At 32.5% G+C, this 24,928-nt stretch overlaps 4 protein-coding genes across 6 annotated transcripts in view; 1 reads left to right on the top strand and 3 right to left on the bottom strand.

Annotated features, from left to right (window-relative positions):
* LOC127718192 (uncharacterized) overlaps nucleotides 1-24,928 on the bottom strand; it is a 147,374-nt gene that overhangs the window by 81,715 nt on the left and 40,731 nt on the right. The window lies entirely within an intron of this gene.
* LOC127718189 (uncharacterized) overlaps nucleotides 1-24,928 on the bottom strand; it is a 170,431-nt gene that overhangs the window by 109,643 nt on the left and 35,860 nt on the right. The window lies entirely within an intron of this gene.
* Nucleotides 1-24,928, top strand: part of LOC127718196 (uncharacterized) — a 182,901-nt gene that overhangs the window by 133,543 nt on the left and 24,430 nt on the right. The gene's annotated exons all lie outside the window — the stretch shown is intronic.
* Nucleotides 5,799-23,062, bottom strand: LOC127718190 (uncharacterized). The gene is made up of 3 exons (XM_052224159.1): nucleotides 22,870-23,062; nucleotides 11,453-11,534; nucleotides 5,799-9,227 (listed from the first exon to the last, which is right to left on the bottom strand). Exon 3 carries the CDS (start codon nucleotides 8,554-8,556, stop codon nucleotides 5,830-5,832), a length of 2,727 nt encoding a protein of 908 aa, XP_052080119.1. The 5' UTR covers nucleotides 8,557-9,227; nucleotides 11,453-11,534; nucleotides 22,870-23,062; the 3' UTR covers nucleotides 5,799-5,829.

The following is a 24,928-nucleotide window of genomic DNA, read 5'->3' as shown; positions in this document are numbered from 1 at the left end:
CCCTTACGAACGCTTCTTATGAATAACATTACTTTCCAAGTCGAACAGAAAATCAGTTTTCCGAACAGTTGCTGGGGGAATATCTCAAGAGAATGTGAGATTTTGGCAATCCTTGTCATTTGAGATCTAACCACGAGCATAACTAGAAATGTAGAGGTTTTTTTTTACTAAAAATCTTCTTATTATCTTCTTTAGACTTTTTGATAATTACATTAGTAATTATCAACTTTCGGATTTTGATCACATGAATGAAACAAATTCAAGAAATATTGCCTTTCACTTTACTTCATAGATTTGTGGTCTCAATTCACACAATATTCTAGTGTTGTCGCCTAATTATGCTCTTTCAATTTATCATAATAAGATCAAAACTAAGCATTATTCTTGAAATCAACACTGCTCCAATTCAGCACAAACGAGGCTGATTCTGTAATTATTTTAATTGGATTTTACGTGTAACTGACTTTAGTAAGGATAAAACTACTTCAAGTCCTCGCATTGTAATTTGATCCTCGTATTATTAAATATCAACATAAAAGTATCGTGTTTTAACTGAACATCAAACAGTTTAAAGTGCATTTTTTTTTCTGAAATTCAACTCTGCATTTTAAAGTTTTCACTTTTCTCATTTAATCTGAATATAACGATATAAAAATTTATAATCAGTCGTATCATACTAAGAAATTTGCTGCCGTATGTCTACATAATCAACTTCCAACCTTGCATCGTGTAGTTTCAAATCAACGTAACGTAAAATAAGCCTATAGTGACATGATGTTAATATAAAATAGTGCAATCCTAGCTTCATATCCGACAATTTCAACTGTACATCCTGCCGTTTTAAGTCAACGCATTGTATGACTCCCCTTCTCTTTTATTATGGTGATTTAACCTCTTGCTGTCATAGCTTAACATCATGCACTTTCAACTGCACATCATGCCGCGAAAGGCAACGCATTGTCTAACTCGCCAACCGTGTTATTATTGTGATATGAAATCGTGCTGTCTTAGTTTTACAGTATGAACTTTCAACTATACACCTGTCGCTTTAAGTCGACCTTTTGTATGATAGGCTTAGCGTTACATTATACTGATATATCCTCGTGCTTACTTAACCATAACATTTATTTCTAACAAGTTCACATCGTACAGTTTAAGCTCTTCATTTTATTTGTTACCGTAGTTAGCACCTGTAATGTCAACTTAACATCATGAAAAAGGTAAAACGTAATAAGCATTTCTTCAGAAAACCGTCGCTTATCAAAATGTTTTCACAACTTAAACTCAAGCAATTGGAAGTCAACACATTATGAATTGAACTCAGTATATGATAATTTAAAGTTAGAAATTTGATTACTCGATTCATCGTTACGAAGTCTTAACTTTAAATTTAAACCTTTGACATAACGTTTTGTAAGTCTATAATATATGACAGCTGAGGCCTTTTATACAAAATCTTTTTAAGAGTGTATTGGTTCAAACATATTGTTACATTTAGATTATTAATTACGGGATGTGTCTAATCATCTTTATGCAGATGCAAAGTTCTACTCGCAGTTTCGTGGTGTATTTATTGCTACAAAAACTGTTAAGTATTTCATATCACGGAGAGAAAAATTATAGATTTCAAAGGCAAAACCTTAAAGCATATATTTTTCGATGTTGTCTTGTCTAAACTTTACGCAACGGTATATGTTTCTTCTTCGCAAAATAAGCTCAAATGATCCCCTCGCAAAAGTTCTCACTTTAAAGTATGACCCCATTAAATCTGCGCGAGTGTGAACGCCAAAACATTTCGGCTTTATCAAAAGAGACAGCCAAAAGTTTAATGAAGCAAAAACTACAGAAAATAGAAACAAAAACCAATGAAAAAACATAATAAAGAATACGCATGATTTTAATTGCTTAAATTTTACATTTTTGCAGTCAAACATTCCCTTGAAAATTGTTCATTCATTATACCCAGTACAAGCTTCATGCTAAATTCCCGTTGCAAATGAAGAATGAATGCTTTGTTAAAGGATAGTTTCTTTGAATTTTCGAAAACATTGATGTCACGTGACAGAAAATATGGACGCATGCGCATTTGCTGACCACCGACAAATTGAAGAAGAAAACTGTACATCTTCGCAGAAATATCAAATACATCAAATTCATCTTCTGATTGGTGCTTTATTTTAAGTCCCTCTAGAACATAAAATGCACTATTTTTTAACATGTAGCTTTTAATCAGTTTAGATGGGTTTGTCCTACGCGGTTCTGCATATTCGCTGTCTTCTTCCTCCAAATTGTATTGTTTTGTTTCAATATCAATTTCAGGACATATGTTTTTTAATACTTTTGCAAGGATATAAGCTTTTCGAAATTTATTTGGCAATGACGTCATGAGGCATATCTCTGCAGGAGCAGCAGAAATCCGCAACATCTTTTTTTCAGTTAGTTCTGCGTTATCTTCGTTGTTACATGTTCGGCTTATACAGTCCCAGTCGTTCGGAGCGAAATGTTGTGTCTTGGTTTGCAGAGTTAGAAAACATCCAGCTGATTTGATGTCAGTATTGATGAGAGGTATGTTATCAACATCAATATTTGGTGGCCACCATCCTCTTTTGTAAACTGCAGGAACAAGGTCTATGCTAATTCTTAATTGTTTGTAAATAGAACCCAACCAATATACATTGATATACATCAAAAGTAAACACTGGTTTGCCGAAAACTTTCCCAAATCTATTTTCAACATTAAAATAGAAATTCCCTTCTTTCCACAAATGAGGTTCATTCAGTGCTCTCTGCAAATAATGGAAGAATAACTGCAAATACAATTTTGGCAAGAAAAAACCGTCAGCATCAGTAAACTGCAAGTATTCGTCAAAATCTTGAGTATTTTTAAATTTTAGAGAAGCGAAACCTGTCTTTATAAAGTCTTCTGTCATTACAATGTCAGTGATATCATTTAACTTATCAAGACATAAAATAAAATCAAATTCATCTGGACGGCCAATTTTTTGTTCCTTCAGCCATACTTCCAGATGGTAAAACTGACATTTCAAATCGAGAATCGTATTTACGAATTTGCGTGCAAAGCGACGTGACAAGATTATTAACATCGCATGTAACAGATTCTACTTCAGGGCAGCAGCTTGGACTTCTTGTATAATACGACTCAAGAAGATAGTTCAGAAAGTCTTTTAAATTCAACGGTAAATGCAGTATTTTCTGAATATCTTGTGATGATTGGATACACAACGATATTATCGTCTCCGGTAGTTCTTGAAGAATCTCTTCGAATGTCTTATTTCCTACCAATGTTAGATGAGTAAATGACATGGTGTGTCCTATAAATGTTATGTCTGCCATTTTCAATAGGGCAATGCAACGAAAACTTCTGTGTCTCTTCGCTGTGTCCAGAGGTCTTTCCTGGATGTTATCGCAAGCATTTATATCTGCACCATATTTTAACAATATCTCTATTTGTTCTTCATAATTATGATACGCTGCAAAATGCAGAGCCGTAGATCCGTATATGTCTCTATTGTTTACATTTATTGTCCCTTTTACAATAAATGTTCTGAGTAAATCTGGAAGTGGTCGATATTTCATTATAGAAACCAACGAACTTCGACCCCATTTATCTGTAATGCTGCAATCTGCATTGAACTTTAAGAAAGTCTGTAAAATTTGTTCACTTAACGTCAGCGATAAAACTGGTTCTTCAATATATGTTTTGTGCATTATATTAGCACCAATTTTGAGCAGATGTTCTAGTACATCTACGTACGCATCTCCATGTGAAACACCACAGATCCGATGCAACATTGTGTTTCCCAAGTTATCATTACCTTCAGGAGACACACCAAAGCTAAAGATTTTCCAAACAACCCTTTTGGACGTCTGACCTGAAGGTACTGACTCAAAGCTGTGTAAGAACATAAAGGTTTATTCAACTTGTGCAACTGTATGTCTACTCTTTGTCTGAAGGGGTCAATTTTTGATTGCTTCAGATGTAAAATAACATAGGTTGTTTAAAATGAAACATCCGATATACACAGTTTCTAAAATACAATATATACAACTAGAAAAACAAATTTTCGTAAGCATTTGTCAACTTTCGGATTTTGAACACATGAATGAATCAAATTCATGAAATATTGCCTTTCACTTTATTTCATAGAATTGTGGTCTCAATTCACATAGTAGTCTAATGTTGTCGCCTCATTGTGCCCTTTCAATTTATCATAATACGATCAAAACTAAGCATTATTTTCGAAATCAACACAGCAATGCACCCATTCAGCACAAACGAGTCTGATCCTGTGATTATTTTCATTGGATTCTACGTGTAACTGTTCCTAGTAAGGACCAAACTACTCCAAGTCCTCATATTGTTATTTTATCCTCGAATTGTTAAATATCAACGTTAAAGTGTCGTTTCTAAACTGAACATCGAACTGTTTATAATGCATTTTTTTCTGAAATTCAACTCTGCATTTTAATGTTTTCACTTTTCTCATTTAATCTGAATATAACGATATAAAAATTTATAATCAGTCGTATCATACTAAAAAATTTGCTGCCTTATATCTACATAATCAACTTTCAATCTTGCATCGTGTAGTTTCAAATCAACGTAACGTAAAATAAGCCTATAGTGACATGATGTTAATATAAAATAGTGCAATCCTAGCTTCATATCCGACAATTTCAACTGTACATCCTGCCGTTTTTAGTCAACGCATTGTATGACTCCCCTTCATTTTTATTATGGTGATTTAACCTCGTGCTGTCATAGCTTAACATCATGCACTTTCAACTTCACATCATGTCGTAAAAGGCAACGCATTGTCTAACTCGCCAACCTTGTTATTATTGTGATATGAAATCGTGCTGTCTTATTTTTACAGTATGAACTTTCAACTATACACCTGTCGCTTTAAGTCGACCTTTTGTATGAAAGGCTTAGCGTTACATTATACTGATATATCCTCGTGCTTACTTAACCATAACATTTATTTCTAACAAGTCCACATCGTACAGTTTAAGCTCTTCATTTTATTTGTTACCGTAGTATTCGAAGTTGATGACTACGCATTTTTAAATTACAAGTTAGCATCTGTAATGTCAACTTAACATCATGAAAAAGGTAAAACGTAATAAGCATATCTTCAGAAAACCTCCGTTTATCATAATTTTTTCACAACTTAAACTCAAGCAATTGGAAGTCAACACAATATGAATTGAACTCAGTATATGATAATTTAAAGTTAGAAATTTGATTACTCGACTCATCGTTACGAAGTCTTAACTTTAAATTTAAACCTTTGACATAACGTTTTGTAAGTCTATAATATATGACAGCTGAGGCCTTTTATACAAAATCTTTTTAAGAGTGTATTGGTTCAAAAATATTGTTACATTTAGATTATAAATTACGGGATGTGTCTAATCATCTTTATGCAGATGCAAAGTTCTACTCGCAGTTTCGTGGTGTATTTATTGCTACAAAAACTGTTAAGTATTTTATATCACGGAGAGAAGAATTATCGATTTCAAAGGCAAAACCTAAAAGCATATTTTTTTCGATGTTGTCTTGTCTAAACTTTTCGCAACGGTATATGTTTCATCTTCGCAAAATAAGCACAAATGATCCCCTCGCAAAAGTTCTCACTTTAAAGTATGACCCCATTAAATCTGCGCGAGTGTGAACGCCAAAAAATTTCGGCTTTATCAAAAGAGACAGCCAAAAGTTTAATGAAGCAAAAACTACAGAAAATAGAAACAAAAACCAATGAAAAAACATGATAAACAATACGCATGATTTTAATTGCTTAAATTTTACATTTTTGCAGTCAAACATTCCCTTGAAAATTGTTCATTCATTATACCCAGTACAAGCTTCATGCTAAATTCCCGTTGCAAATGAAGAATGAATGCTTTGTTAAAGGATAGTTTCTTTGAATTTTCGAAAACATTGATGTCACGTGACAGAAAATATGGACGCATGCGCATTTGCTGACCACCGACAAATTGAAGAAGAAAACTGTACATCTTCGCAGAAATATCAAATACATCAAATCCATCTTCTGAACGGTGCTTTATTTTAAGTCCCTCTAGAACATAAAATGCACTATTTTTTAACATGTAGCTTTTAATCAGTTTAGATGGGTTTGTCCTACGCGGTTCTGCATATTCGCTGTCTTCTTCCTCCAAATTGTATTGTTTTGTTTCAATATCAATTTCAGGACATATGGTTTTTAATACTTTTGCAAGGATATAAGCTTTTCGAAATTCATTTGGCAATGACTTCATGAGGCATATCTCTGCAGGAGCAGCGGAAATCCGCAACATCTTTTTTTCAGTTAGTTCTGCGTTATCTTCGTTGTTACATGTTCGGCTTATACAGTCCCAGTCGTTCGGAGCGAAATGTTGTGTCTTGGTTTGCAGAGTTAGAAAACATCCAGCTGATTTGATGTCAGTATTGATGAGAGGTATGTTATCAACATCAATATTTGGTGGCCACCATCCTCTTTTGTAAACTGCAGGAACAAGGTCTATGCTGATTCTTAATTGTTTGTAAATAGAACCCAACCAATATACATCAAAAGTAAACACTGGTTTGCCGAAAACTTTCCCAAATCTATTTTCAACATTAAAATAGAAATTCCCTTCTTTCCACAAATGAGGTTCATTCAGTGCTCTCTGCAAATAATGGTAGAATAACTGCAAATACAATTTTGGCAAGAAAAAACCGTCAGCATCAGTAAACTGCAAGTATTCGTCAAAATCTTGAGTATTTTTAAATTTTAGAGAAGCGAAACCTGTCTTTATAAGGTCTTCTGTCATCACAATGTCAGTGATATCATTTAACTTATCAAGACATAAAATAAAATCAAATTCATCTGGACGGCCAATTTTTGTTCCTTCAGCCATACTTCCAGATAGTAAAACTGACATTTCAAATCGAGAATCGTATTTACGAATTTGCGTGCAAAGCGACGTGACAAGATTATTAACATCGCATGTAACAGATTCTACTTCAGGGCAGCAGCTTGGACTTCTTGTATAATACGACTCAAGAAGATAGTTCAGAAAGTCTTTTAAATTCAACGGTAAATGCAGTATTTTCTGAATATCTTGTGATGATTGGATACACGACGATATTATCGTCTCCGGTAGTTCTTGAAGAATCTCTTCGAATGTCTTATTTCCTACCAATGTTAGTTGAGTAAATGACATGGTGTGTCCTATAAATGTTATGTCTGCCATTTTCAATAGAGCAATGCAACGAAAACTTCTGTGTCTCTTCGCTGTGTCCAGAGGTCTTTCCTGGATGTTATCGCAAGCATTTATATCTGCACCATATTTTAACAATATCTCTATTTGTTCTACATAATTATGATACGCTGCAAAATGCAGAGCCGTAGATCCGTATATGTCTCTATTGTTTACATTTATTGTCCCTTTTACAATAAATGTTCTGAGTAAATCTGGAAGTGGTCGATATTTCATTATAGAAACCAACGAACTTCGACCCCATTTATCTGTAATGCTGCAATCTGCATTGAACTTTAAGAAAGTCTCTAAAATTTGTTCACTTAACGTCAGCGATAAAACTGGTTCTCCATATATGTTTTGTGCATTTATATTAGCACCAATTTTGAGCAGATGTTCTAGTACATCTACGTACGCATCTCCATGTGAAACACCACAAATCCGATGCAAAATTGTGTTTCCCAAGTTATCATTGCCTTCAGGAGACACACCAAAGCTAAAGATTTTGCGAAGATCAGCAGCTGATGTATAGTAGAAACCATCACCGACAATCATTAAATTCCACGGCGTTCTTCCCATAACATCTGTACTGGATAACAACGCCCTCAAACAAGAGTTTAAATTATCATGCATTTCAATCCATTCAAGCAAATCGATAATCTCTTCTAAAAGTGCATTAGAAACATACACATGCAAAAAGTTTTCATTCTTTTTGTTAAGTAAGTTTAAATTTATGTCTGGAAAATTCGAAATAAAAAACTTCAATAATGGCGTGTTGTCCTCCCTCGTAGCAATGAGATGTAGGATACCGTGTCCAAATGTAGTTTGATTGTTCACGTCACTTCCGGCGTTGACGAGTGCTTGCAAAGACTTTCTAAGATCAGCATTTAATGTTTCTGGCATTTCAATATCGTCTGGGTTATCGGAAGACAAAAGCATCTCAACATAATTATCCATTGCATGCAAATAGTTAATTGAATTGTTACTTTCACCACCATTTGCAGCAACCATACTCTGAAGAGCATTGTATCCATTTATATCTCTGTTATTGACATCAATACCAGAAGTCTTAGTCAACGTCTCAATATTTTGTAAACAACCAGCAATGGCAGCATAGTGAAGTGGCGTCTGACCCCACTTATTACGGGCGTTCGGGTCTAAGCCCTTTGACAATAAGTTCTTAATGTATTCTTGTCCGTCCACGTTTTTATTTTTGGCTGCTAAATGTAGAGGTGTTTCGTCTTTCGTGTTTACTTCGTTGTATTTACGCCTTTTACTACTTGAAGACATTTGTTTCCTCACTTCGGGTAAGAATCTACAAAGTGTGGGGTATCGTTATATTATTTCAGTAGCTGTATAATTCTCGCAAAAATTAATCATTTTCCAATGAATTATGTTTCCCCCATATAACATACTGGTAGTTTAATACATAGTTTGCACCCCATTTACATATGGTACCCATCCATATGTCTATCTTTGTTCATACGAATGTCTTACTTACAACATCTGCAACAAAAAATATCTTGAAGATAATAATACATATGCATTCGATTTCAATCTGTATGTGAAATTAATTGTTCATTGGCTAAATATACCGTCAAATCCACAATTAGCATGTCTGGAGAATCCTATCATATTGAACTGTTGGAATCCATAAATGTTCGATAAATACAATATAATGGAAAATAAAACAACACCTTCACCAACAGACGTCGTTTGAATGAGATATTATCGAAACATGAATCGTAGAAGTAATGAAATTTTCATTTGTATAACGTCTTGTCTTGCCATAACGTTTATGCGCAAAAACATTCATGAAGTTTCGCGGAATTTAAAAAAAACATTTGTACAGCTCTAATGTACTGCTTGTATCATTGTCTGTCTGGACATTTTTGTTTTGTGGCTGAATGTAGACGATTTACGTTGCTGTATAGTTCATATTCCTCTGAATTACATTTTCCCTACAATAATTTGAAAATCAAATTGGGTTTAACTTACATAAGGTATGCATGCATTTATGTATCCATCTATAAGAATAGCATATACATATACATTTGATTGTTCGTGTATTTGTTATTTTGATTCCAATAAAAAAATCATGTTAAGCCATATGTATTTATTTGATCAAACGGTTCGTAGAATTGTGACGTCGTTGATTAAGGCTAAGTACTTGGAAGTGTCCGCCTTTTACAGAACCGATCTTCTTTCATATATTATTTTGATTTCATTGTCACTAAATCAACAAGTTTTGTCATAGTTTGAACAAAAAGTTAAAAGTTCACTCAAGAGCTTGATAGCTCTAAAGGAAACGATGGCCATTTCCCAAAAATGATATAACTGCACATAAATTTGCAACGTATGAGGAAAAATTTCCTTGTATTTTTGTTGATTCAATCTAAATCTGGGTTTTCAACTTCAAGATTAAAAATTGAAGACTAAAATTTGTGTTTACCAGTCAAGGAATCTCAAATGGCATAAAACTAAAATTAAAAAATAAATTCAACTACACAAAAAAAGAAAATCTGCCTTTTATAGTAAACATATAGTGTACAAGTGAATTGCAAACTCTAACTATTTTAATTATAGAACAAAACTTGTTTCACACAGTCTGTGTTTGTTTTTCAAAGTCTGAAATTTGTGACCCAGATGTATTTCTAAGTTGCTGTCTGCCATATTTGTTTGTTGTTTATTCGTGTTATTATTGTAATATAAAGTAGAAACTTGTTTTTTCTCTTATTAATTTTTCACATTTTGTTTCATCTGGAACCTTCTATTCAGGTATATAAGGACGAAAAAATTTTGATTTATATGTATATGAATTATGCTCTGCATTATACCGAACGAGAGAAGGTTTCCTTTTTTGCTTAAACGAAGCGGTGCAAATATCTGATGTATTTTTGTATTTTACATTTATGTATGTTCAATTTGGTAGCTGTGTATTATTCTGTTATATTATAACAGAGATTAGTCCCCACCTGACAAATTTGCATATTCAATGGGCCACTAGTTTGTGAACAATAAAGATTAAAGCTTCTAACATACACATACACTTGAACACAATATAATCTTGTTATACAAGATGCGATATCTGCTGTTCATATGAATGAATATACATAATTATTGGCTAGGTCATGGCATCCAAGTATCTATTCCAAATAAGTTACGTAACTTTTGCAAATAAACGATTAGAGGAAATAAAAAATGGATCATCTTCGCAAGTATAAAGCCATGCATTTCGTTAAAATCACCGAATGTGCTGGACAATGAAATTACCGGCCAGCATCGTTTTTATATATCATGTTTTTAACTCGTAGTGAAAGACTGAAAGCAACACATCTTTCTTCTGATGAATAAAAATGCATTTCGAAAGAAACAACATATGCTCTGCTTTTGAAGAAAAAGCAGGTTACGTTATAAAGTACAAGTAAGAAATTTATTAAGGTCTATAGTCGAAGACGCTGATAACCTAAGTCCTGAGACAAAAGAGTGAAATTCTGGGGAGAAATTGACCCCAATTTGTAAATTGCTTTTCTTTATCTTAACCTCATTGACTATTATTATCAATTTAATAATTCTGTGTAGATATGCAATTTTAAAAGGCATTTTGACAACAGCTTTAGCTCTTTCTATCGTGATTTTAATTTTTGAAACAAATAATCTGAAATTTTGTTAATTTATCGCTACAGTAAAGAGACATTATTTGAGATAAATTCAATAATATGCATAGTTTGTCATAACACTTTTTAAAGAAACCAAATTTTATCATATTTATGTGTAGGATTATTAAAAAACCGAAGTACACAACCGTATTGGATTAATCGTACAAAGACCTTTGGACGTCCGTTTTTCGTGTAACATATACATTACGATGTTATGCTGTCTTCGTGTTAGTTCGGGATTTTTTACATTTATTTATACCTTATCTTTCACACTATCACCTTTCCATATATTCTCATTTTATATATGTGAACAGCCGCGTAATTTGGGAGGGGGAAGGGCTATCATATTATATGCCGATTCTCAACTTTTTATTGCCAAAAAAATTAGAGTAAAAAACAAATATTATAAATAATTCTTTGAAAATTGTTTAAAGAATAAATCTGATTTTTCGTTGTAAAAATGTAATGAAACTAAATAAAAAACATAGCACCCACCTTTATAAAGTATAATATAATAAATTACTTACCAAGTGAATTGTATTTGTCATACACATTAACAATTCATTTCTCTATTTCATCTTATAATTGACCCGTTGAGCGTGGCTATACCTAAACGATAAGAAAAGAATATCTCACTGTTATGTTAAGTAACAATCGGTAAAATGGGATACAATTTTCTGCAAATCTGAGCTGAAAATATAATTTTTTGACGATATATAAGTCAGATTATGCATATTTGAAGTTTTTTCCTGTCATATAACACACCTATGGTGTCAGAATTGCCATAAGAAAGACCACCCTACGGTTGGTTTTTCTTTTGATCAATCATGACACCCATATGTGCGTTTTAAGACAAGAATAACCTTACAAATAACCATTATTTATTAAACACACTGTTCGTAACCTGCTTTGTCAATCATACCATTACTCTAATATCGATGGCTGCATTGCATAGAAGATTCCATACAGCAACGAGATCAATAGTTAAGGAAGACACAATGTTGTGCATTGCCAAGAACCAACTTTACAGAAGTTGTATAGAATGAAATGTGGCAAACATACTCAAATTTGTATTGCATATCAAATCTTTAATTTGTCAGAATTTATCAATTGGGTAAATATAGTAATTCAATCTAAGTGAAAAGATAACTATCTCGTTAAAATTCTTTCACCTCAGAGACATGTTGTTTTTTTTAATTTAAATGAAATTGCTTCCACAATCTACCACTTGTTATTATTCCACTCTTTAAAGAGTTTTATCACACGCTTTGCGCTATCGTAAATCATGAGGCGGGCTTCAGCTGGAACCTAAACAAAAATGTGTACTAGTTCAGTGAAAATGGACGTCACACTAAACTCCTAAACATATACATGAAATATAGAGGGCAGAGGACCATAGTATAAAGATGTATTAACTATGGAGTTATAAAATATATGCAAAGAACTAAATTTTTCAAAGAACTTTATTGTGAAGAAAGGGATTTTTTTATTTTGAGAAGCCGCATCACAAAAGGCTTTTCGGGGTGTGCTTAATTACGGAAACATGGATCTCACTTCTTACTCTGAATATTTGACCACATATGTGAAAATATCTAAGCTTCGAAACGAGCCATCATACATATCCAAGCTACGATATTGGCAGAGGAATCGAAGAAAAGGCTACCTGTACCGCCTACCTAAAATGATTTGATCTTTACCAAATTTATGGACTTTATTTTAAAAGTTGTCAGACTGATTTGTGAATGATAACATCATGTACTTCAGAGAAAAATATGAAAATGAAGGTTATAAATATAAAAATAATGAGATGTCGTATCAACCAAAGTTCAAATTAAGTGGACGTAAGCAGTTATAGGCAACAGTACGGCATTCAACAATGAGAAAACCCGTACCCTATAGTCGGCTAGAACTGTCCCCGACATGAAAAATATGCAACAAATCAGTTTTATAAAAACTAACGGCCTAGTTAATAACAAAACAATTTACAAAAAAAAAACAAATATGACAGACATGAACCAACGACAACCACTGACTTACATGCTCCTAACTATAAAAACCAGTTGAAACGGGATTAACTCGTGAGATCGATACAAAGTAGAAAAACTTCTAACAAAAACACAGACTGGACGTGGAAGGGTATTTATACATCCATCACAAAACAAAAGACACAAAGTACAGATCTGAGAGTACTTGCAGTTACTGGCAGCTAGTTCAAAGCCAAAAACAACTTATAAATAAATCATGTATCTAAGACTAAAATATCAATCAGTACACATCCAACATCCAATGGATTTAGTGTAAAGACGTCATGAACAGTAGGAGAAAAACACGACCTTGTACAATGTCAAAATATACTTATAGACAGATTGTAGTACCGTGAGTGTGCATATGTGTATAGTTATAATATTTAGTTTGGTTTTTAAATTACTAATGAAATATTCAAAGATCTAATTACAGAGTTGATTCGGTAATTTTTTAGAATAAGTTTGTTTAAAAGATTGATAAGTTTACCCGGATCGTATCTAAATTTCCGTGCTCGGTAAAAAAACATCACCGTGACAAAGGAACATCACCGTTCAAAAAAAGGAGAGTTACGTAACAATAAGGAAAGTAAAGTCGTCTGTTCGTTTCGACTTAGGCTTATAAGTGATTATCCCTTTGATATCTTTCGCCTCTCTTTTACAAAATGATATACCTGTTACCTGTAAACTGTAAATTCTACATCTTTAGAGTCAATATGTCACTAGTACATTTTTGTAGCATTCCACATTTGAATGGTAAAAAACATAAATCCTCTTTATACAGATTGGTCGTCCTGAATATGCATGAGATATTTGCCACTGAACGTTTAGCAACCAACAATCAATCAGTATACACATTAGTACGACGATACACACCATATCCCCATGACACTAATTTATTATGCATTTGTAAGGGAGGTAACAACACTAGATTTCTATGATCTCAAATTGATCATATCAAATATTCATTCAACAATGCAGTCTCGATATACATATATACATGTGGCTATTGTGAATATAAATAAGAAGATGTGGTATGAGTGCCATTGAGACAACTCTCCATCCAAGTCACAATGTATAAAAAGTTAACAATTATAAGTCAAAGTACGGCCTTCATGTATATCACTTTAGAATTGTAAGGCAAATATGCTCTCTTGGATATTAGTGTTTAAGATAAAATTAACATTCCCAGCATGCATTAAAATATTTGTCACTTCTCTAACTTTGACCAGTCATTGAATATTCTTTTAGTAATAAAGGTATAATAATAGTATTATTTTTATTGTATACATAAATCAAATATACCACACAATTTGATAGACTCTAAACCACTCGATTTTCATTTTGTCAGTTTTCCTTCCTCATTTCTAATGATGAAGACCCTGACTGCAAGGGCGGATCTATGATTTTTGAGGAAAGGGTTGGGAGGGTGGGGTGTTATTTCAGAGAATGTAATAGAAACTTTTTTGGACGATGTTATGCTTAAAATCTTAATCATAGAAATCGTGAGAAACATGGGATATTTTTTGGCAATCCAAGGGGTGCGTACCCCCTGTCCTGGATCTGCTACCGGGGGTAGAGAAGGGGGGCTACGGTGTCCTATAGTCTAAAGTCAAAAAGTATATGTATATTTATTTTCAAATTTCAAAAAAAAAAAAGTGAAAAAAGGAGGTGGTGTGTGTGTGTGTGTGGCAGAAACATATTTTTTCCACCCTTGAGTATTCATTCATGTATGAACTGGAATTTTAAAAGCACGTTCTGTAAAATGCTTTGATGTGCCTAGATTTACTTGTCATTAAAATAACTAATAGCTTTTGATTGATGTTACATATATGTGCTGATTGTAACATTGTCTATATTGTTGTCTTCTGGCACTTGGCTTCTACAAAAGATATTATTTTTTAATTTGAAGATTCAGTTTTTAAATTTGGGTCTAACTATAAAATCTTAAGAAGACATTTTTATTTTTTCAGGCTACATGTATAACAAATGCTTTTCAATTATTTATTCAATGAATGTGTTCCAGACACCAATTTCATGCAAGAACCATTTGAATTTCAACTCTCTGGTTTGTAATAAGTACATCCAAGAATCCATTCAGAATTTTTCAATAACAGATCTAGCGACACATATTTTTTACATTTAAATTAAACAAAGATTCCCTATTTTTAATTTTCCTTTTTTATATGGCGATGTCCCTTTGGCTCCATCATACGGTGTTTATATATCCCAACTCGTTCGTTATGCCTCTGTGTGTAGTGATGTCATAGGTTTTAACGAACGTAATCAATGCATCTCTGGTAAATTATTAAGTCAGGGATTTCGTTACCATAAATTACATAAAACTTTTACTAAATTCTTTCATAGATACAAAGATTTGATTAGTAAATTTGGCTGTACCTGTAGAAAACTTATTGAAAACGGTACTTTTACTAAATTCTTTCATGGATACAAAGATTGGATTAGTAAATTTGGCTGTACCTTAAAACGGTATTTCACATCCTAGATTTTACGGTAATATTGTACTAAAAGCGCGGAAATCACTATGTGAACCGTGTAAACTCATCGAACCTTTAAACAAACTTATTAGTAAAGTTTATCTTACCAATGTTGTAATTAGATCTGTTAATATAGTTTACATTGGCAAAAATATCGATTTTGTCATCAGCAAATTAAAACATAACTAAATTTGTATTCTTTTCAAACGTTTTTTTGGGATGTATAAATACACATCCACGTTCATTTTCTATATAGAGATTACTAATCTATATAAAACATAATACATATTTATTAAAAGGTTAACTCCTAACTATCCAATCGTGTTAATTTGACCTGTTGATACAATTTGTAATGCATTTTTGTTATTTAATGTTTACTTATTTTATGTTATATCTCGTCTCACTATTTTTGATATATACCACCTTTGATAAGTGTTTGATATGACGATAAATTTTCACTTCTGTTCTCGTACTATGAACAAAAAAAATATTTCCGTACTCCATGTATACCTTACAACAAAATTATTTTTATTTACCTGTGTACGTTATTTTTATTGGCGGCATTTTGTCCAAGGTTATGGTTGTCTTTCTTGTATTGTTTTACGTCTAACCCCCACTTCTTTTATTAACTTTGTATTTACATTGTGTCATAGATCAAATTTATTCGTTCAGTGTATGTTCACTTGTTTTTGTTAATATGTCTTTTGATTGAGTTAAGCCATTTCAATTGATATTTTATAGTGTGTCTTTCTATGTTGTGATGTTACACTATTTTTTCAGGTTAGGGTGAAGGTTGGAACCTATTTAAACGTTTAAACCCGCTGCATTTGTTTGCACCTGTCCTAAGTCGTTTGTTGGTGTGGTTCATACGTGTTTCTATTTTTTTTAAAGATTACACTGTTGGTTTTCCTGTCTGAATGGTTTTACACTAGTCATTTTTGGGGCCCTTGATAGCTTGCTGTTCGGTGTGAGCCAAGGCTCCGTGTTGAAGGCCGTACGTTGACCTATAATGGTTTACTTTTACAAATTGTGACTTGGATGGAGAGTTGTCTCATTGGCACTCATACCTCATCTTCTTATATCTATGTAAGTCAGTTTGATAAAATTTGTAGTTTACTTCTGAAAAAACGACTTTATAAAGTTATAAAGAAACTGGAAGACAAGTCACAATAAAGGTATGTGTGCACAATCGAAACCTACGAAATATGGATGATATGAATATACAAATGAATGTCATACAAAATCATATGACACAACGATAAATAGCCTACAATTTAGATCTAGGATGAGCCTCCAAAATATACCAGATCGTCTGACCAAAATTGTTGTTTGGTAGACAAATATTGGCAACTCATCAGTCCAAATTTCCGGTATATTAAAAATGTGTGATCATATATTTTTCAGCCAAAATCAATACGCCAGTTCCATGATACGGTAGTTAGTTATATCTGTCATGTGACTTCCATCACCGAGTGACCAAAATTTAGGCATCGTCACTTCGAAAACATATTGAGCGAATGGATAAAAAGGTTTGATGACACACTGCATACAATAGTCGGGATATTAAAATCTAATCAGATCGTAATCTCCCTTCAGACGTACATTGAAGGGGAATTGAGATTACGTACCTTCGGAACATAAATTATTTCTAGACTCCCCTGCAGAATGACGATCCTGAAAATGCTTGAAATTTGAATACTGCAGGAATACAGGCGCGCCTTCTATCTGGTAAATGACGTCATAACGGCGTGCATAATTGACGATCATTTCCAGTGAAAAACATAATTTGGGAAATAGCCTATTATATTAAAACGTTTAGATGTGGTTTTCTTGTCCCCACTACTGCATTAACATCTGATATATTTTGATTATTTCCTTACAAATTCACAATTTATTATGGAGAAAAACCACAAAATATTTGAAAACATTAAGACTTTGAGTTTGTTTTAACAAATTAAGCATGTGATAAATACTGGATACAGAATATACATCAAAACCGGATTTGGGGAATAACAGTTATTTTTCAAATCTAACCGATAACAGATTTTCCTAAAAAAAAATGTCGTCTGATTAGTTTTTGGTGGGCCAGATAAAGCATTGCTATCTGTCTGAAGTGATTAAGATATTGTCAACTTTCGCATTCTCATCAAATAGCATACAATAAGTTAGATTGCACCTGATTTGGGAGGTGCCGACACGTGCGTATGTTTACCAAACGAATATCACGTGATCATTTAATGAAACTATATTCTTTTATGAAATCTTTGCAAAATTCATTATACAGCTACCTGTCTTACTTGATATCAATAAGAAAGATCATGACATGTAAGACATGTGTACACAGCTACACATAAAATTCCATGATAAATATATATATATATGCAGCACATGAAAAGCTGCTGACCAATTCAGATCATGAGATCTTCTCGGTTCACATTAACATTTCTGTTTACATTTCTTTAAAGAAGGATTATTACCTACTGCCAAATAGCAAGACGGAACCCAAATAAAGTTAACTATTGAATAGTGCTTACGAAAATTACAGAAAAATATCTTCCCAAGACGATATAGTCAAAATATAAGCTACCGTCATAATTTTTTTGGCGGGAATGGTCGATTTACTACACCATCACGTTACAAACAAAAAACTGTGGAAAAACTTATATCTTCATGAAGAAAAATAAATTAGAAATATAAAAGCATGGTATAAAAAATATAAAGTAAAGATGTAAATTCTGCAGTAAACGCCCGTTAACTACTGATTAAACGGACACAGAGTAAACGCGCGTAAACTCTACTCGAGAAGACATGAGAAATATTTTTTTTTTTAAAACGCGTTAACGTAATTTTAGTAGACGTGCGTTTACTAGTAAACGCGAAAATTGGAGTTAACAAATGAAATATGTGCACGCGGCGTTAACGTGCGTTTACTTTATGTTATGCTTGGTCTGCACCCAACTGTACAAATATACATAATGTTTGTAAGGTTCTTATCATTCATACCAAGTCAGTGTATTTATTACATTTTGAGCGGAGAAAACAATTGTGCATACTTCCGTCTGCGCAAAAAAAAAATAACATCTTTACCTCCGTTTGCGGTGATCAGATTTTATAATATATAGGAGGTAATCAAAAGATGAGATGACTGAAGCTGTTAATTTTCTCCTTGATAACATTTATGACCGATACAGCAATAAAGTGTATCGACAGGTTGTAGGTATTCCTATTGTGACTCTTTAATAGCAGACTTGTTCTTGTGCTGTTATGAAACACAGTTTATGACCAAACTCAGAAAAGGCCCGTCTAAATTGCATTTAATTATAATAAATAAATAAATTAAATTCTTTATTTAACGAAGGTAACACATTTAGCAATGCCATGTTAATCTTCCATGAGGCCTTCAAAAACTATTAATACAAATAGAAAAGACAAAAATACAAACAAAATAAAATACATAATACAGTTATATATAGCAGCTTAAATATAAGTACATATGCATACATTAGAATCTGGCATCTTCATTCTGTACAGTTAGAAAATAGTTTGAACATTTGATCTTAAATGTATCTAAATTATTTATTTCTTTAATATTATTTGGTAAATTATTCCAGGTAATTAGACCAGAATATTTAAATGTTCTTTTTAAAAATTCAGAATTAGGTCTTGGTACATGAAGAAGTCTTGATGTTGTCGACCTGAGACAATAATTATAAAGATCAGTACAAGCAGAAAATTTAATAGATAGATAATCAGGTGCTAGACCATTCATACATTTAAACATTAACACAGCTTGCAAATATTGTATCCTCGTAATTATAGTCATCCATGCAAGCTTTTTAAACATTAATGTTGATGGCAAATCAAAAGAAACAGATAAAACTAATCTTGCAGCACGTTTTTGGAGCTTATGTAACTATCCTCTCCAGATTACAGTTTGTGGTAAGACCCCATACTGTACAATAGTAGTCAATAATAGGTAATATATAGCTATTGTAAAAAAGAATAAGACCCTTTGACGGTAAATAACGTTTCAACTTTTTTAACAGGTATATTCTGGTTGAAATAGTTTAGCATATTTTATCAATTTGATTTGACCATGATAGATTTTTATCAATATGAATTCCAAGAAGTTTTTTAACTTCAACATTATCTAAAGTGATATTATCTTGTGATAAAACACATAAACATTCATTGCAGCTTTCCAGTTTTCTGTCTGATCCAACAAGCATACATTTTGATTTCTTGCTATTTATCATCATATCATTTTCTTTACACCATTTAATAACATTGTCTAAGTCTTAATTCAAACATATATTTAAATTTACAATAGATTCAGATGACAAATGCAAAGTGTATCATCAGCATTTAGATCAGATTCAGTATATTCTAAGGTTAATGGAAATCATTGATATAAGTAAGGACCAATAAAGGTCCAGGAACTCCAAAAGTTACAGATTCTGATTCAGTGGTTCCTAACTTAACTTTTTGCATTCTCTGAGAGAGGTATGATGAAAACCATTCTACAGAGTGGTCATCACATTTGTATAATTGTAGTTTTGATAAAAGTATATTGTGATTTACTGTATCAAATGCCTTCTTAAAATCTAAAAAAAAGAATAGCGGTAAAATTTCCATTGTCCAATTCCTGTAACCATATATCAATTATTTCAATGAGTGCTGTATGACAAGAATGTTTTTCTCTAAATCCAGACTGCTGTTGTATTAATAATTTGTGTGTGGTTAAGAATAAATATAGTTGTTTAAAGACAGTTTTTTTTCAAATAACTTGGAGTTGTATTAATAATGTGTGTGTGGTTAAGAATAAATATAGTTGTTTAAAGACAGTTTTTTTCAAATAACTTGGACACAGTGGGTAAAATTGAAATGGGTCGATAATTGTTTGGATCTGTTTTATCCCCTCCTTTAAATATGGGAGCAACTTTAGCAAATTTTAATATATGAGGAAATATTCATGTACATAAACTAAGGTTTATTGTGAGCAAGGGGGCTTGCTACCATCGATCTTGATAATTTTAAAATTCTTGACCCAACTCCATCAGTTCCGGTTGATTTAGTTATGTCTAGATTTTTTAGAGCTTGTAGAACCTCATCATTTGTGACAGTATAATATGAAAATTTAGCATCATCATTCATTTTTGATTTGACATAGTTATTAATTTTCTCAGATAAAACATCAATTGATAATTGATAAATTCAACAACACTTACTATTATTTTGATGATATTTTTTCGTTAAATATTCAAGAATTTTCTAAATATACTGCCAAAATTTACACAAAAAGAACTTATTTAAATAAATCAAACATAAACGATAATAACTGTCTTTTCCTAGATTTAGATATTTCAGATTACACGGGAAGCTCTACACTAAAATTTACGACAAAAGGGACGATTTTTTGTTCCCTACTGCAATTTTCCTTTTTTGGACGTTGATGTTCCTTTGGCACCTTGTTTATGTATCGCAACTCGTTCGCTGTGCCCGTGTCTGTAGTGGCGTTTTGGATTTCAATTACTGTTCAATTATTCAGTCATGGATTAAAAATAAAACTTAACTAAATGCTTCCATAGATACAAAGATTTGGTTTGGAAGTTTGGCTGTACCTGTAGAAAACTTATTCCAAACGGAAAAGCAAATCCTATTTTTACGGCGATGTTTTTACCGAGCCCGGAAACTTACATGAGATCCAGGTAAACTGATCGGTCCTTCTAAAAGGTTACCAATTCAACACTGTAGATCTTTGAATATTAATTGTTATTGGTATAAATATTGATTTTGTTATCAGTAAATTAAAATCAAACTCAACAATATATACAAATGCACATATCGATACCTGTATCTTTGAATTGCACAAGGTCATGTTTTCTTTTACTATTAATGACGTCTTTACACTAAATCCGTTGGATGTTGGATGAGCACTGAGTGACATTTTAGTCTTAGATGCATGATTTTTTTATTAGTTGTTATTGAGTTTGAACTAGCTGTCCGTAACTGCGAGTACTCTCAGAACTGTACTTAGTGTCTTTTTTGTTGTGGGGATGTATACTAAATACCCTGCCAGATCCGGTCTGTGTTTTTTTTTTTGTTAGCTGTTTTTCTGCTTTGTATCGATATGATGAGTTAAGCCCTTTTCAACTGATCTTTACAGTGTATTCTTATGTTGTACTGTTACACAACTGTCTTTGGTTATATAGTGGTAGGGTTTTGGCGCCAACAAAATAGTTTTACCCCGCCACATTCTGTGTGTGGCTGTCCCAAGTCAGAAGCCTGTAATTCAGTTGTTGTCGTTTTTTTGCTGTATATCATATTTGTTTTTCGTTCATTGTTTTGTACATAAATAAGGCGGTTCGTTTTTTTTTAAATTGTTTTACATTTGTCATTTCGGGGCCTTTTATAGCTTAATATGCAGATCGGTTTTGCTCATGTTGAAGGCCGTAGGGTGACCTATAATTGTTAACATCTATGTCATTTGGTCTCTGGTGGAGACAATCATACCACATCTTCTAATTTTTAAACATAGAAGTTTTTAAAACAAATATTTTAGAGACCAATAAGCATTAAAAATATGTTCAACGTTAAACACTGATACTTGCCGTTTTAGTTTTTGAGGCGACGACAAACACCAATAGTGCAAATCGCACGACCAATTGCACATTTCGATGATTGGTCGTACCTATTCATCACTCTGATCTACCAGAATACACCCGCGACATTGCGGGTCCGTCACTGAATTAAAGTACCTATGCCTTATTTTTAGCCTGGATTTTTAGTATTCGTATTGTCATCTGATAAAGTCATGCTGATTGTAAGGTGCACAGTTTTCTCTCCATGCTTTCAAAATATTTCTGTTTAAACCCGTCCTGCCGGGTTTTCTTACTACAATAAACTTACTACAAACTAAATTTAAATGTTTAACTAATTAACCAAAATTAATAGTGGTACTGAGGTGGAAGAAAACAGACTTTTAAATAGTGTACTATAGTGTAACATAGATATAAAACAACAACAGGAAGAATTCCAGGTTTTCCTGATAGAGGAGGCATTTACAGACGGTAACATTATCCCTGTGCAAGTACAACCGGAAAATACAGGTGACATATATACTATTGGTGTCGGTATCGGATTTGACACGGAACTTGTTAATTATTGGTAATATTAATTATGTGGAAAACAAAAGGGCCTTGAATGATGTAATTTTTAAACAATACCATTGTCCTATAGTAGTAATATATAAAGTTGAATTCTTTGGTTCGTCGTTTTTACGTCATGCCGGCTAACAAATTGGACCTTGTTATTTAAGAAGTATAGAGAAATAAACGACCTATAGTAACACTTGACGAAGGTTGCCTTATATTTATAATAGAGATTTAATAATAATGATAATAATGATAATAACTATATACTTACTGAACAGAGGTCTAATTACTCCTCACGTTTTCATAATATTATTTCAAATGAATTTTAGCTTCAATTTAGTTATGAATCTTTGGCAATGTAAATAATTTGTTTCTAATCTGCGTAATTTCCCACAGGAAATATTATGTTATAACTACTAACAATGGGTGTCAAAGAAGTGGGTCTCTACTTCCTTGTAGTTTATTTTAAGTCTCCCAAAAATCTATTTACGACGTTTCAACATTTTAGGTTTAAATTACTTATTCAATCATGTGTACAATCTCGTCATACAATTTCACATCTTATATAGATCTTATAAATTTCGTGGTTGCCATTTCTAATGAATTGACTGGTACATTTATAAATGTTCTCCGTCAAGCCACGAAAAGTCAAATCGGTGTTATCTATGGAGTAGAGATATTTTCCATATCATGTTTTTTTTACATGGACCAAATTACTGAACAACTTATTTTTCATGAAATTTTACTTTACTATATAGTAGGTCTACACATACTCGGGTACAGCCAATAAATCATTAAAAAATTGTACACATGTGTACACTGTGTAACCAAATTACTGAAAAACTAGTGAAAAATGATTCTTCCATATTAACAACTAATGGAACTTTAATACGAAAATGATCTTTGTAGCGTAGTTATATAGATACCAGCACTGCATCAAGTATGTCACGATATTTCTCCACTTAAGACAGTTTAATTTTAAAATTAAAAATGCGAGGCTTGCCGAACTTAAAGTCTTTTTAAATATATATGATTTAACTGTTGAGAGTAGAGAAATATCGAAATACACGAGATAAGGTGATGGAACCTGTTTCTCTAATGATTTTTAGACGATATCTAAAAAAAAATTTCTCTAGAGATGAGAATTATTCATGTTATTTTTGTCACACCGATCGGGAAATATGAAAATAACATGAAAATAAGAGAAAGTGTTATTAAGGATTACTAAGTATTCTATTTATGGGAGGATGATGCAAATTGTTTTTACGTACCGGCGAACTTATACTATAATAACATTTTATCATATCACTTTTTGTAATCCCTTCTTATTTATTTTTACATTCGGTGTAAAAACAAAATTATGAAATACGGCCTTGTTAAACTTGATGTCTCCTTCATGCTATTCAAACGCAAATTCCTTTAAAATTACTAAATTTAGAACCTTTGGTATTCCCTGATGCCTGTCTTGTGCAATCACAATATATGTCGAAATATATGTCAGTCGACCGGTATGCGTTCTGGTACGCATTCTACTTGTGTTTATAATATGTTTATGTGCTATAAAACAATGTAGAGCGCATATATCGGTCGACTGGTATATATTTCCGGCCCAAAACATCTATGATACGAGTCTCTGTGGTGCACTATGGTCTCATAGTTTCGAGCTGTATCTTTACTGGACGTCAATTTAAATACAGCTGAAGAGTCATGTCTTCTCTTTTCCGTTTTCTCAGTCATATATATAATAACACATAGTATGTAGCATGTTATAACTGAGATGAAATCCAGCAGTTTGTTACTTTTAAAAACATGTTTCCGACTGATTATTTAAATAGTCTATTATGTCTAATGCTGAACGAAACAGAGACATTTAAAATTTCATTCAACTGAAAATAGTCAAGTTACTCGTTTTTGCGGAAACAACTTTCTATAAATCGGTGTCAGTACTTACTAAATGTTACCTGAATGGAATGCGTTCGGTGACCAATAGTACTTTTTTTTTAAATGATATTCTTCAAATCTTCGGTATATTCGTGTCCTGGCAATACTTACCAGCAGATGAGTCCTGGTGTTACTTTCTCATCAGTAGATTACTTAGAATTAGTATTACTATTTATTACTACCTGTTACGAGTGAGATTTCGCTAAAATAAGTAGTTGTATGAACAACCTCCAATCGTGTCAAATAAATTGCGTAAACCAAACAGGACAAATCGTTTTTCGAAAGTTAATATATTAACATATATTAGAACAAACCATATTAACTATATGTGAAATTAAAAATTACATGTTAAGTTTTATTTTCTTCTTCTTCATGTAAGCACTTTTGGA

The sequence above is a fragment of the Mytilus californianus genome, unplaced genomic scaffold (assembly GCF_021869535.1).
Source record: "Mytilus californianus isolate M0D057914Y unplaced genomic scaffold, xbMytCali1.0.p SCAF_10, whole genome shotgun sequence".
Classification (NCBI taxonomy): Eukaryota; Metazoa; Mollusca; class Bivalvia; order Mytilida; family Mytilidae; genus Mytilus; species Mytilus californianus.
This window is presented reverse-complemented; position numbering and strand designations above follow the sequence as displayed.

Excerpts from the sequence above, each read along its gene's own strand:
- LOC127718190 (XM_052224159.1), bottom strand. The coding sequence starts at position 8,556 with ATGTCTTCAAGTAGTAAAAGGCGTAAATACAACGAAGTAAACACGAAA.